Source organism: Aythya fuligula, chromosome 1 (assembly GCF_009819795.1).
Source record: "Aythya fuligula isolate bAytFul2 chromosome 1, bAytFul2.pri, whole genome shotgun sequence".
NCBI lineage: Eukaryota > Metazoa > Chordata > Aves > Anseriformes > Anatidae > Aythya > Aythya fuligula.
In genome coordinates this window covers 132,439,866-132,455,410 of record NC_045559.1, presented here as the reverse complement: position 1 = coordinate 132,455,410, position 15,545 = coordinate 132,439,866, and the positions used below count along the sequence as shown (strand labels likewise).

General features: G+C 34.9%; 1 protein-coding gene across 7 annotated transcripts in view; it reads left to right on the top strand.

Moving 5' to 3' along the window:
* Positions 1 to 15,545, top strand: part of STS (steroid sulfatase) — a 109,872-nt gene that overhangs the window by 64,311 nt on the left and 30,016 nt on the right. For all 7 annotated transcript variants that reach the window (XM_032183478.1, XM_032183479.1, XM_032183476.1 and 4 more), the window contains 2 exons: positions 2,343 to 2,480; positions 12,425 to 12,584. In XM_032183478.1, the coding sequence (XP_032039369.1) occupies positions 2,343 to 2,480; positions 12,425 to 12,584 (298 nt within the window). The remainder of the gene's footprint in view (positions 1 to 2,342; positions 2,481 to 12,424; positions 12,585 to 15,545) is intronic.

Below are 15,545 nucleotides of genomic sequence, written 5' to 3'. Positions count from 1 at the left end.
ACAATGTTGTTGCTAAATTAAGTTGTCATTTTAGCATTTAGTAATTAACCCTGATTTAGCTGATCCTTCTTCTGTATAAAAATCCAAGTGAAGTAAATGGAAGTTCTGCCATAGAGTTCAAGAAACTTTGGATGAGGTTTTTTATAGGTTTTGTCTTTTGTTTTTGTTTCTGTTTTCAGGCCAAGTCAAGCTCCTCAGCCTTGTTACGGGGAAAAAAAACATAATGATGATTGTTTTATTTATTTAATTAATAGTGATAATGAGAACATTTTCATTGTTTCTCATTTTTCCCAGATTAATTAGGAAACCAGAATTTCCATTATTGAATGACAGCAGGTGTCTCTGATCACCAGAGATCATTTAATGTAATGTACTCCAAGTGGAATTCTTATTTTATTTTCATTTTGCTTAATTTACAGGATGAATTTGAAAATCCAATTTCATCAAGGAAAACTAGGTAAAAAAAATAAAAATGCATTTGCTCATTTCATTGCACATTTCTTTCTTTGTGCAATCCCATTTGTTGTTACTGTCATGGAACCATAGAATCTCAGGTTGATACAGGTTGGAAGGGAATTCTGAAGGTCATATGGCCAAATACCTGTACATCATGTCCTCATTTATCTATATACACCACTTTTTTTTTTTTTTTTTTGCCACCTTTTTGCCACCTTTCCAAGGGATATTATTATTACTTAGCAAGTACAACCTCCAAATGATCTGAAAAGCTAATGGAAGATTGCCTCTTTCTTTCCTGGCACTAAGTCCACCTGCTAAGCAAGTAAATGACTCGTCAGATAGATCTGCATGATTTTCCCTCAACCAACTTTAAAATGTCAGCCTTTGTAAAAGATTTTCCTCAGCTCTGTGAGGAAATTTCAGCTACCATGAAGTTTCAGAACATGCATAATCAAATTCTCCTATTCTTACATTTCTTTGCTCCTAGTTTACAAACATGACCAACAGGTATTTAACTGCTGATGCTACTTTATTTATGGCCCTGTCCTTTAAGCTGATAAGAAATGGAGACACTCAACCTTTTTAACAAGGCAATTTTAGAATGCTGCAACATTAAAAACCAAGTGATTAGAAATTAGGTGAGATAACTATTCCTTATCTAGAGGAGGAGAAGACAACAGAACTGATCTGAAAATAGTTAACGAAGGCTCTGTATTTCTAAGTTCTTATCTCATTCTCTTTGACACGGTAATTGAGCATCCACTGATGAACTAATTCTTAGTGGACAGGTGGACAAATCAAAATTAACATTCAAATTGGACCATACTTGGATGTTTAAGTAAAAGGGATAAAGAGAAAATGGTAGTAAAGACAGAATTATCTTTATATGGTCTGGGATCCCTGAAGAACAAGGTTAAGCTCATTTGCAGGCTGACGTGAAGTATATTCTTACACTTTGGTCAGTTTCCAGTTCCAGTAATTTTAGATTCCTAATCAGTATAAAATTCACTGTAGCAAGTTTGAAAGAGTGGCTTCACTCTCGTTCATAGAAAAGCTCTTTTTTAAAAACAAAACAAAACAAAACAAAAAAAACAGTCTAAATAGGTTTAAATGTAATTTATGTGCACTGCAAGGCTCTGCTTCTGTGCCAAGGTAGTGTAAGGAGCCCTTTGTGTAAATGAAATGTGAGCCCATGGTGCCTTGGAGTTTCAGAACACACCCATGGACTGGATTCTTCTTTTAAATATGTGCACGTCTGTGTGTTTATTACCTTGTATATTATGAGTTTAGTTGATGTCTACTCTTGTGTGACAACATATTAATGACTAATTAGTAGTGTAGCTAATGAAACCATGTCACCAGCAGAGGCATTCCATATACTAACTTGGTTTTTTTTGTTTGTTTGTTTGTTTGTTTTTAGAATTCTAGCATTCATACTGAGATTTTTGCCATGCTGCCTCTATAGGTTGCTAGGCAGCACAGCTTTACCCCAAAACGGTTAGCTCTGTTTTGCATGCTGAGACTCTTTCAGATATCCTCGGTGGTTTGAATCTTCTTGCTGTGGGGTTTCCTTGATTGTGAGCAACTGCTTCCAAAGGTCACTTGCTCTCTGTGGATCAGCCCTTTTTTTTTTTTCTGATGTGCACAAATCCTCTCATTTTATACTTCAAGAATCCCTGCTGCAATCAAACCATAGTCTTGACTGCAATGGGCCTTGTGTAATTGACCCCTACTGTATACTGCATGTTGCCAATTGCTATGTATAATAATGTTTTTATGGTAACGATCTTAAAAAAGCACAAAGACAAAAATGTTTGTACTTGCCAAAGTTAATGAAAAAAGCTTCCCAAAGACATTAAATATGTTTGTTTGTTTGCTTCTAGGGCAGATTCTGAATGTGCTGGAAAAGTATAATCTGAGAAATAAAACTCTTATATACTTTTCATCTGACCAAGGGGCTCACATTGAAGAAATCTCAAGTTCTGGAGAAGTCCATGGAGGTTACAATGGAATATATAAAGGTGAACATTCTCTGATTTTTATTAAAAAAAAAAAAAAAATGTTTCAGAAAATATTTCCTTGGTTTTGTTCCAAAACTGCAATATACTCTAGGGTCAAAAAGTTCAAAATTCAATTTTTAAATAATAAAAAACTGCTCATAGCTGTCATACTAAATCCAAACATAGGCAACAAAAATAAGGGGCTTACTTGTCAAATACATCAGCTCAACCAAAATACATATATATATTTAACACTATGAAATATACACTTGAACTGGCCAGAAATTCAACTTTGGAAAGATGTTAGTTCATAGTATTATACTGTCATGGCTAGAGGCTGGAGAGCAGAATGGAATGGAGAAAAAAAAAAAAAAAAAGATGGGGTTTTTGAGCCATGTGAGCCATCAGGAATCTTAAATGTAGGCTAAATGCAACAGGGTAAGTGAGATCACACAGAGGTTATAGAGAAGATGGGATAACCAGCACTGTGTTCATTACAGAAAATGTAGAAAAAGAGAGTTAAATTAGAAAAGAATAATGGGTAGTTGGATTTAGTTTGGGATGGGCAAGTTCCACAACATCCAGAGAAGGATAAGATTTCAAGAAACAAATTCTGAATTAATGATCAGTTTTGAAAATAATGCATACTATTGAGTTGGACTGATTTGAAAACAGAGAGACTTCTGTTAGAAAGAGAGTTATATTCTTTTAGTCTCAAGAAAATTAATACTCCAAATTTTGTTTGTTCTGTGAAGGACTAAAATGTGTTTAAAGTCTGCAATGCACTTTCTCCCTGTGATATCACCCAACAATACTGAAAGATACTGTTTATTGCAATATAGTGATCATGTAGAAAGAAAAATTCTAGCTTAGCAAATAGCTTTTCTCATTTTGTCCATTCTGATATCCCTGACCTTTGGTCAGCAGGAATGTAATATACAACTAGATACTTTTGAGAACGTGGTCCTAGCATGGAGATGAACAAAATTATTGTCAGCAATGTGTTTTTGAGACAGGCAGAACAAGAATAGACAACAGGACTAGAGAAAGAAGGGTGCAGTGATGGTAATTGTTTGGTAACATGGTAACTTTCAGACAGGGACTAGTTATAACTTTCAGTCAGGGACTGTTCATAATCAAAGACAGATTGACAACATTGTTAAATATGAAATAAAGGATTACCTTTGACAAAGTAAAGAAAACAGTATTTTCCAGTGTGCAATTTGTGGACACATAGCATTAAGAAATTGAACATTAAAATGGTTTTAATAATCTTCGATCTCATTAAAATATGAAAGAAATGCTTAGTTTTTTTATTGTTAATGAAATATTAGCAATATTTCTGGAATATTCTGTCCTTGTACCAGAGGTAAAGTTCCCTTTATGCTTTCACTGGGAAATGTCTGTTTAATTTGTTTTCCCTTCATATTTCAAAGGACAAGACCAAAGAAACCCAGCAGTTTTTGTAAACTGACTTGCCAACCTTGCCACTTTTAACTGTGAGGAGAAAGAAGCAAATTGCCTTTAGGTGTTATTTAAAAAAAATGTATTGCAGAACTAAAGTTGTGACTTAAGTCACAGAATAGTTGAGACTAGAAGGCACCTCTCAAAGTTTCTAGTCTTACCTCCCGCAGAGGAGGGTCAGCTGGAGAAGGTTGCTCAGGGCTCTGTCCAGTCAAGGACTCGAGGTTTGAAAATCTTCAGTGATGAAGCTTCCACAGCCTCTCTGGACAACTTGCTCCAGTAAATACCGGAGCAGCCTCACCATAAAAATTCTTTTTCTTATGCTTTAAATGAAATTGCCTTTGTTTCAGTCTGTGCCCATTGCTTCTTGTCCTGTCACCGGGCACCAATAAAAAGAAGGTGGCTTCTTCATCTTTACTCAGGTAAATTCATGTAATATACATGGATGAGATCCCTCCTGAGCCTTCTCTTCTTCAGCCTGAGCAGACCCAGCTCTCTCAGCCCCTCCTTGCATGTTGGAAGATTATATGGAAACCATCTAGCCATTTTCATGGCCCACCTTTAAACTCACTCCATGTCCATGTCTCTTTCATACTGGTGAGCCCTGCCCTGGACTGAGCACTCCAGGTGCGTCTCACCAGAGTGGAGCAGAAGGGAAAGATCAATCTGCTGGCAATGTTCTTCCTAAGGCAGACACAGATGTTGGCATTCTTTGCCACAAGGGCATATTGCTGGCTCATGTTCAGGTAGTCATACACCAAAACCCCAAGGTCTTTCTCTGCAAAGATGCTTTCCAGACAGTCAGTCCCCAGCCTGTTGTGGTGCAAGAGGTTATTCCTCCACAGATGCAGACTTGATGTGAACCTTTGCTGAACTTCATGAGGTTCCTGTCAGCCTATTTCTCCAGCCTGTCATAGTCCCTCTGAATAGCTGCATGAACCTCTCTGGGTGAATCAGTTTTGTATTGTCTGCAAAACTGCAAAAAGGAAGAAAGAAAGACATACACTGTAAGCAATAACAATACAGTGAGGTTTTTAAGTGAGAAGACTCCACTGCTTTTAGTCAGCAGGTATCTTTCTGAGAAATGACCCTTAGATTTAAGAGAGCTACAAAGGAATTGCTGCCCAAGCAACACAAGTAATGCCAAAGTCATGAGGTTACGGACTATCAAATGGGTCCCCTTGGGCTAACACCAGAATGAAATCTGTCTTAAACATTAGCATTTAGGCCTTACATAGTGCTTTAAGTAATTAAGGAACCATATGGTTACATATATGTAGCTGTAGGCACAGCCTGAGGTGTTTTAGAAGCTCTAAAAAATATTTGCCTTCCAGGATGCCAGACATAAGACATAGGATAAATGACAAGGAGGAAAAAAGAACACAAATACACTGGGGAATATGCCTTCCTGAGGAACATTTTGATTGAATAGAGTCTTTTCTATTAAGCTTTGCAAAATTTTGTGTTCATACTTACAGAGTGGGGAGCAATTTTAAATAGATCTTACCTGAATTAATAAAAATCTGATTGATAGGGTTACCTGGGGAATGGTAGAGCTTTTTATTTTTTAAATGAATTATAGTGTGGTTTACAGTTGACTCTTACGCTATGCTAGCAAGTACTGTAATAAATGATGGGGAAGAAAATAATCACTATATACGAAAAAATAATTATTGAGACATTTTTAACAAAATAAAAATAAATTAACAGACCTGTGCAATTAACTGAATATACATTTACAATTTTAAAATACAATTAATCTTGTTTTATTTTCCACTCTCTCCATCTCTGTACCAGTCCTCAATTTAACATGTATATTAAGCATCATTTGCAAAAGGACAGAAGTGAAAATGATAAATTAACCGCATAATTAGTAATTTTTGTACATAAGGTTTTATTCATATTGATAGTCTATACAGTGAGGTGTGTTAAAGCTCTGAGCTCTGTACATCTGTGGTGGATTTAATAAAAATCAGACCTGTGAAGTCCATAAACCTCAGGCCCTGATGTAACAATATACCTAAAAAAAAAAAAAAAGAAAAAAAAAGCAATATTTATGCTAGTTGTGCTTATGTATACATGCACTAGGAATTTGCTTCGTCTGCAAAACTGAGAGACATGCATGTCCTTTCTTCCTGTCTGCTAGACAATCTGAGTCGCTTACCTTTTTGTATATGAGTTCTTTATGAATGTGAATATGAATCAAGCCACTTAACACTCTTGTCAGAGCTGGAGCAGTATACTCAGCAATAATTGGTTCTGCCCTAAATCAAAAGCTCTCTACAGCTCTCCACAATTTGTACTCACTAATTTGTCTTGATATCCAGCCAAATCAGTACCAATAACAAAATTTAAGAGGAGTTTGGAGAGTTAGGCTTGCACTGCAAGACTGAATGCCAAAAAAGGAGACATTGAGAGCTTTATTAGCCTGGATTCTGACTGTGGAACAGTCACCATAAATTTGGATATCCCTTGAAATCAGAAACCAAAGCTAATATAGTGTTTAACAAATTGCTGTCAATATATAGTCTGGTTTTTCCTTTTCTTAGAAGACATGCATATGCAGAAGTGATGGATTAAAACAGTCCTCTCTTTCCAGTTTCCTTTTTCTGACAGTCAAGATCAGAAGTTTCAGAGGAAGATTCAGGAGCTGTGGTGAATAAAGAAGATCCCTAAGAAAATCTCCTAATCTGTAGGATGACCTTGGTTTAAGACACAAATTTTGGCAATTTACTTTCCACAAAGGCTTTTAGCATTATGCATTTAGCATAATTTTTCACCATATAAATATGAAGGTCCATTTGAGTTGTTCTAAATTCTCAGTCTAAATTCTTTAGAAAGTAAATTTATAGTATAGAAGACAGTGCTTTCACTTGTTGCAGATTTCATTGAACATATGCTTGAAGTTTTATACTATTTCCTCTTTGTTAAAGGAGGAATAACTTATTTATATCTTCCTTATCTTACCTTTGTTTTCTATATTTTTGTTGTCCCTCTTTCGCCTTATTAGCGCATTCATAAAGTAATTGTCTTGTCAGTTTCTCATCAGTCTTACCTGATGAGTTTTCTATTGCACCTCATTTCATGTTCTTTTTATTTTCTTATTCATATTCATTTTCTTATATGAAATATTGCTATTTGGCAATAAAAATTTCTTAAAATAGCTTGACCAGTTTTTGCCTTTCAGCGTTTGCCATGAATATTGCTTTCCAGTTACATACTTTAATTTTTATGTTATCAACTTCATTCTATTTCCTATCCGTTGTCTTTTTACCTTATTGATTACAGATGTGCTTTAAACTTTAGTCTTTGCATACATCCTTTTTTTTCTGAAGCATAAAAATTAAGTTTATGTTATGAATAGCTAAGAACATAGACTCTAGTCCAGTTATTTTTTCTCTAATGTCCATTACACTGAACATTTTTATACAGAATTTGAACTTGCATCTTGTTGCCTCTTGGTGTGAAGTCCATTATCTTTTCTCCTGAATTTGATCAACCTATGATATTCTGTGTCATACTTAGTTTTCATGTTTCTCTCCACTTCCAAAATTAAAGGAATTTTATTAAAATAACAAGGGACTTAGTAAGAGTTGAATCAAGGTATCTTACTATTGACTTTTTTCAGGTGTCATAGGCTGCTTGTTTTATCACTTTGTTTTCTGTCTGTTAGGCACATTTTGATTCATGACAACCTTTTCTCTCCTAACCCATGATTAATATTCCAGAAACTTTTCCTGAAAGTCTTTCAAAGGTTTAAATGTAGATATAGCCTCTATAGCAAAAGTAATGGCTATTTTAGAAAGTTTCTTCCCAGCTGCTCTGTATCTTCTTGCTTGAACTCCAGAAGGACTCTTGGGTGCACACATGCTAATATACTTTTTTCCTAGCTACTTAATAGTTTTAAATGATCAGTTTAGATCTGTTGGAAATACATTAGTTCCTGTGAACCTGTTGGACCAATAGCAATATTATTTCTTTTGGAAGCTTCTATGATGATACATGACATGATGATGTCATGCTTCTATGATGGTACATGATGCATGACAAAAACAATGTTTCTTAGACCTTAGACCCTAAATTTTAAGAATTACTACTATTACAGATCTGTGAGAGCTAAACAAAGGCCAGAGGAATACATTCTCTAATATTTTTATTGAAATGTGTACAATTTCATACGCTACAGTAGCCAGCTCATTCACCAATGTTTCTTGAAGTTACTAGTAAACCTTTTCCTTTCTGTAATTCACAGAGAAATAAAACTGACCCTTACTTTGGCCTCAGGAACTATGCTAATGCATATTTAGCAATATTAGTTTCACTTTTGACTTTAATGAATGCAGGCATTGACCTTTGCTTCCAGTGTACTGTATTTTTATATTTTTGAAGCGATCCAGATTTTTTAAATAATGCAGCCATCTTGTAATTTTGACTGAAACAGAAAACATCCCGAGAAAGAAGTTCATTTATTTAGAATAAAGATTGAAATGATAGTATGGCCACATGGGCTATGTCTATTAGTTTCAGCTGTATAAGAATACTGCAGGTTGAAAAGTAACCAAAGTATACAGAAATAATTGAAAAACAATATAATAATGAGTGGGCTTGCCACTAAAAACAAATTACTGTTTGGTGGTTTTGTAAGGTAAGCAATGATAACCAGCTTTGATTGTCAATATTTACAGGCAATTAATTTCCTTGTATTTTTCATTCATTCAAGAGAATAAATAGGTTTAGAAGGCTTTGTTTTTATAAGAAAATAAGAAGGAAGGAAAGGGTAGTATGCTTATAATCCAAGTGATCTAAAGAAGATATTTTAAATAGTTTTCATTGTTTATCATTTAAAATACTAGTAGTGTTATACCACAGAATTTTCCTTTATATATCATCTTTTGTACAAGCTCTATTCCCAGAGTTAGATAGCAGTCAATTTAAACCACAGAAGGGAAAAAAAAATATAGCTAAGATTTTAAATGAGGTTAAAATGGAAATTTGAGATCATGTTTTGGATGACTGTGGAGAGTTATGTCTGTACTTAGTCTACTCCTGCAGTTTTCATGAGAAGGTGAACACAGGCTGTTGTTCAATGTAACACTGAAGGGTGCAACTATTCAGAAAACACAGATAGCTAAGCATGGGGAGCTTTATGCTGTTTTAAAAACAATTTTAAAAGAACTTAAGGGATCAAAAATAAAACACAACTACTCTGCTTAGAGTTTGCCAGGCACACAGACTACTAAATTACTGCTTTTTCTCTGTTTCAGTGTTGTTGACTCCAATCAAAATACAAAACTAATGAGTCAGATTTTGAAATATCAAGAGGTTTTTTATTACATAATGACCTTCTGTGGATATTTTTTTTTTCTAATATTTTATCTGTTTGGATGTTTGCTTCATGTTTCAAGCATTAGTGTAAAACCTTGATTTAAGGAAAAAAATGCAGCTATCTTGAACAATGTCTAACAGTGAGAGTTTTAATGACAATGCATGTCAAATTGTTCATACTCATTTCATGGGATTAATCAGCTCTAGTAATGTCACTAAATACAGTTCTAATAAAAATGCAAACCATGTGGACATAGCATAATAGAAGACAGTCTTCCTCTGTGATCTGTCATTTCTGCCCTAGTTCCCTGCTATTCCTCTATCTTCCTGCTATTCCTCTAACTTCCTGCTGTCTCCTCCAGAGATACCAAAAAATTATGCTCCAGTTAGTCTTTTGAAAGGAAAACAACAGTCACTTCTTCATAGAAATAAGCAAGGAGATGGCCCTGCTTTAGAGTTCATTTTGCTTTTTGTATCTCACATCAGGGTAGTAATGGTCCCTTTGTGCTTGGATAATGTGGAAGTTTTCTGTCACTGTTCTGTAATGATTCAGGAAAATTGTACTATGAACTTAGGAACTCTGAAAGTGATTCAATATCTAGGGTTTAAAAGTTGCAGCGTGTGTGGGAAAGGGATTCAGCACTTACTCTGAAATTGTTTCAGATTACACAAGACAGAGATCAAAGCAACAGGAACGAGAATTTATTTAAACAATCCAATCTACACAGTGCTGTTTCTAGTTTCAGACCAGATGTAAGGAAATAAGAGGAATTCACCACTGAAAGTGACCTATAGTGGTAGATCAGCTCCCAGAGTTTTCTACCTGTCCATATTGTCTGGCCAACAAGCTGTTGCAATATTTACACAGAACAAGGATCCTACTCATAAACTACACCATCTTCCTGGGATAATTTTTCAGTGAAAATGATATTGATCTTTTTAGTAAATTAATCTTTTTAATATAATTTTATATCCTTATGCTTTTCCTGGACTGATATTCAGACTTAATTATTCAAGCTCAGCATCATTTTCTGTGATTCATAACTCATTTGGAATATTAACCTTGACACTTTCCTACTGGGTATAATCCACACCTAAATTTTTAAGTGCTAATGACTGTTGTACATAGATAGGCAGAGATATCTTTTATACAGAAGATGTACACAGTCTCTTGACAGCTGTCTGGTTTTTAAACTAACACTATTAACACACAGTTGGTATAACGTTGGGTGACCAATTCGTGCTGCTAGGTGGTAGACATTTTAAACCTCACCAAGTAACACCCATATAAACATAAATCTATATTATCTTTAGATTTTTATTTTGTAAATCAGATATTTGCAATAATTTAAACCAAAATAATCCTTGCATCTCATTTATAACTTTTAGAATTGGTGTCCATGTGCTTTATGGTGAAAATGGAATTGCATTTGATGCAATGACAGGAGTCAATATTTAAGGCTACTCTGAAAGATGGATAGTCATGTTGAGGTCTGAACTTGCGCTGTTTCCCAAAAACAGCTTAAGCAAAGATTGTTGTTTGAAGTAATGTATATTAGAAAGTTTAAATTTTCTAATGTCAGACTAGATAGTTAATTATGTGTTCCTACCTATTCAATATTACAAATTCCAATAAAACCCATGGAAAAGAAGTGTGCAGTAATGTGAAACTTTTCAGCCACGAGACTATATATAGATAAGTAAAGAGCTATGCAAAAGGTAGTTTTCTCACTTGAAGTAGCCACCTATCCTATTTATGGACAGTGAAAAACTTGTAGGGAAAAAAAGGTAGATTCTGAATCCCCCAAAGCAGAAATAGAAAAGTTCATGGAGAAGTCAAAATAGAATGTATGGAAAGACCTGGGCTTGATACTAAAGGTATTAAAATCCATGTGGTACATAGAAAGTCTAAGAGTCTGAGGAGACAACTGTTCAAGTATTTCACTGTGATATGTTGTTCTTTCATTTATATATTTATTTATTTTTACTTGAAATGTGAGACACAGGAAATACAGGCTCATAATATTTGAACTATAAATTGCTACTGGATTCTGTGAGTGGAATGCATATTTCAGTGCTTTCAGATATTTCTATTATTGTATAAAACAGCCTCAATTTAGATACAAGTGTTGGGCCCAGACCATGCTTAACCACATTCCAAACCCATCCATTCACTAGAAATATTTTTTTCAAAGTTTAATTCATTTTAAAGATGAACAGGTTTCACAGAATGCCCCATCCCTAGAAGTGTTTAAGACCAGTTTGGATGGGGCTTTAAGCAACCTGGTTTAGTGGGACGTGTACCTGCCCATGGCAATGGGATTGGAACTAGGTGGGCTTTAATGTCCCTTCCAACTCAAACCATGCTATGACTCTGTAATTCTACTTGTGATAACTTTTCATAGAGTTGTGACAATTAAATAACAGCATAGATATTGTCACAGAATAAACACATTGCCCTTCTCCAAAGATGTCTGGATGACTCAGTGGTGTTGGATAGTGTAGAAGCAAAGGAAAGGTCTGCAAAGTAATGTTATGATTAGTCGATAATGCAGTTGGTGTTTAGTTGGTTTAGAGGTAGAAAAGGTTCTCACAGCATCCTGAGAACTACCATAATTGTAACAAATTTCTAACTAGTGCATTTAATTAGAGAATTCAGTAACATAGTTAAATTGGTACTTTCTTCTGTGTAAAGTTTCTAAGCACCATTTTTAATGAAATATAATTTTTCTGAGTTTATCCCTCAGAGCTCTAGTCATACCTCAATTTATTTTTGGTTCTTATTTTTAGTTGCATCTGCATGTATCTGTGACACATGATCTAGACCAAATTGTCTACAAGAATTCCTGCAAGATGCCTTTTTATCTTTTACAACTAATGTTTAATTTTGTTTTTAAATTAAACACATTCTATAAACTCTGTCTAATTTATATTAGTAAGTTTACTATAATAAAGATAATAGTTGTAGATAGAAAATATAGGTCAGCAAATCTAGCACATTTTTAAAATGTACTTTTAATCAAAAGCTTCTAGCTAGATAGCATGTTTATTAATTGAAAATTGTATCTTGCAGTTTTCTTCTGTGCCTTTTTGTGTGTGTGTGTGTTTTTGTTGTTGTTTGTTTTGTTTTGTTTTTACTAAGAAGAAATCATTCTCTTATCAAACAACACTTTCAGGTGGAAAATCAACAAACTGGGAAGGAGGTATTCGTGTGCCTGGGCTTCTCCGTTGGCCTGGAATGATACCAGCTGGTACCTATATGGATGAGCCAACAAGTAACATGGATATATTTCCTACCATTGTCAAACTTGCTGGGGCACAGTTACCCAATGACAGGTATGCTCTGAACTTACCACTGTTCTATAGAAAATCTCATGTGCATTTGGTACATTCTGATGATAACTGTTAGGACAGAAGTAAGAATAAAAAGAAAAACTAGATATTAAGTACCTTTTTTTTTTTTTTTGTAATTACATTTCATGTTGACATTCTGATATGCTTTACAAAAAACATTGTATGTAAACATTGTATGTAAAAGCAGTTTGGCCAGCAGAACAGCTTTTTTGTGCTACTTTATCCCAGTTCATTTAGTGGGCTTCTTTTGTTCATGTTAAATGAAAACTTGAAGTCCCTTCTCCTTACTGTTCCTCTTCATCAGTCCTTACTCTATACTTTCTCACATCACTTAGCCTTACCAAGAATGCTGAAGTTAAAGGGAATTGTGTAACTAGAAGACAGAAAAAACAACAACAAAAAATCATAAAGCTGGGCACCAGAGAGGGGGTCAGCCATTGACAATGTGAACAGCAATTAAGACAATGTTTACACTGTCATTCTTAAGCAGTTCTTTAACAGTTCTTTACTGTAAATAAATGCAAAAATAAAAATAAAAATAAAAATAAATAAACATAAACATAAAAATAAATAAATGCTTGAAACCTGCCATTTCATAAACAGCTAGGTATTAACTGAGGCTGAACTCAGTATCAAGCACTCATTACTGACCCTTACTTTCTCTGTTAACAGTTTTTGTTTTTTATTTTTTCTGATATCATTTGTAAAGATCAGCTCTGTGGCTAGTTCAGATCATGGTCATGCAAACAGTTATGTCATCTGATGTGATAATCCTGCAGGGAAGGGAACAAGCATCCGGCAACTACAGAGTGAGAGAATACCACCAAAAGCAACATACCATCAAGTCACAGCCTAGAATTATTTACTAAAAGCAAAAATGAATTTATCAGAAAAGGCTTCATTCTACATGAATGAAGATGGTAGTAACAAGACCTGCAAGTGTAAATTATTTTTAACTTTACGAGTTAAACCTTGGCCTGCTTAGTGTAACAAAACAAATCAAAAAGCTACCCTTTTCTTACAATTTATTGTTCTCTACTAAATGAGTGAAAATAATCTATTACAGAGGTTAGCAACCTGATGGAAAAAAACAAAAACCAAAAAACCACCAAGCTTATAAATTAATAAGTTTTACTGACATTTGCACATCCCAATGTTTTATCTCGTTCAGGAGATACACAATCTCATCAGCAAGATGCCTCCACCTAAACTCTGTTGCCATCCCAGTCCAATATGTGGAGAAACCCACTGCTACACTTACTCTTTGTACACATCTGCCATGCACTTTTGAGTACACATCTGCCATGCAGCTTTTGAGTACAAAGAATCCAGAATCCACATGGAGAAGACCAGTGGTAAGCAGAGACAGTCTGCTAACGATGATTCATGGAGATTCTGCAGGAAATGGCAGGGCAGGGCATGTGTAAGGCATGAGAAACTAGTCTTGCACTGAGACATCCCCTACAAGCAGTAACTCTGTTGAATCTAAGCAGTTCAAACTATTCTTACTGAGGGCAGATCTTATGCACTTCATTTTCACATTCCTTGGTTGAAGACTAAGCACTGATGTTTTATTTTCATCTCTTTGCTAGAAATCTCAATATATTTGTATAACTTCCACTTTCAAGTTTCTCCTCACTGATTCTTCTTCTGTGTATACTATATGCCATAATTATTGTTTCATGGTAGGTCTGAGTGAGATGCTGTAGACTAGTTTGAATCATACACAGAATACATACCTACATATATAGAATCGTCTAGGTTGGCAGAGACCTTCAAGATCATCTAGTCCAGCCATCAGCCTGGACTTTCTAGTCCCATCACTACACCACATCCCTCAGTGCCACATCCACACATCTCCTAAATACCCACAGGGATGAGGACTGCGCAATGCAGCCCGTTCCAGTGCTTGACAGTGGGACCATCCTATTCCTTCAGTGTATTTTTCCTGAAAAACATTAGAAATTACTCCAGCTAGGATTCAGACACTGAATCAAGCAAGTTAAAGGGGGATGGAGGAGGTGCTCCTTGTAAAAGAAGAAAGATAGGTCATCAGAAAGAAAAGGCTTAGGTATAGCCCTAAAACAAGTAGATAAGGCTATATGAGAGTACTGTTGACATATTACTGGAGACAACCTTTTCCCCATCACAAGTCTGTAGAACAGAATGTATGCAATAGACATACAGCCATCCTACACTCAGCTTGATGATGACCAAGCTTGCAGGGGCAAAAATCAGGAAAGAAAACATGACAGAATGAAAGTGAGAAAGATCCTCATTCAGCAGACCCCACAACCAGGGATGCATCCAGAAAACAGAGTTGGACAACACTGCTTTACAAATAACAGTCTTGTTTCCTAATACTATCTCGTAGTAATTATGCTAATGTGAAACAGGTTTTACATGGTAATGAAAATTGATAAATAGACACTTAGGGGTTTAAAAGTTTCAAAAACATTTTTACAAGATGTTGCTCAAAATACTTAAAAAAAACAAACAATTACCCGATGATCTGTATACCAGCAGAAATTAGCATCCTATAAAACTTTTTGTAAAACTTGTAATTCACACCATGTCAAAAATGCAGATTGTGATTTGTCCCGTATCAACTGATTCCAGCTATTTGATGGCTTCGTATATGGAAACATTTAAATGACTTGCTTATTATATAACACCATTTCAATGTAAATTGACTTACTCCTTCAAAACATCATCAAAATTGTCCAGCAGCAGATAGAGAATTTATATATATATATGTATGCATGTGTGTGTAGTTGATAAACACATATTTAAACATAGTTCATTTTCAACTTTAAAATTACTAGTTCTGTGTTAAATTCTAGCATGCATAATTTATTAGACAGAGTTCTTCCCATTACTTCTGGGGATGCAAACACAGCACAGCAGAGATTTTTCTGATCTTAGAGTTACTTCAGCCAGACT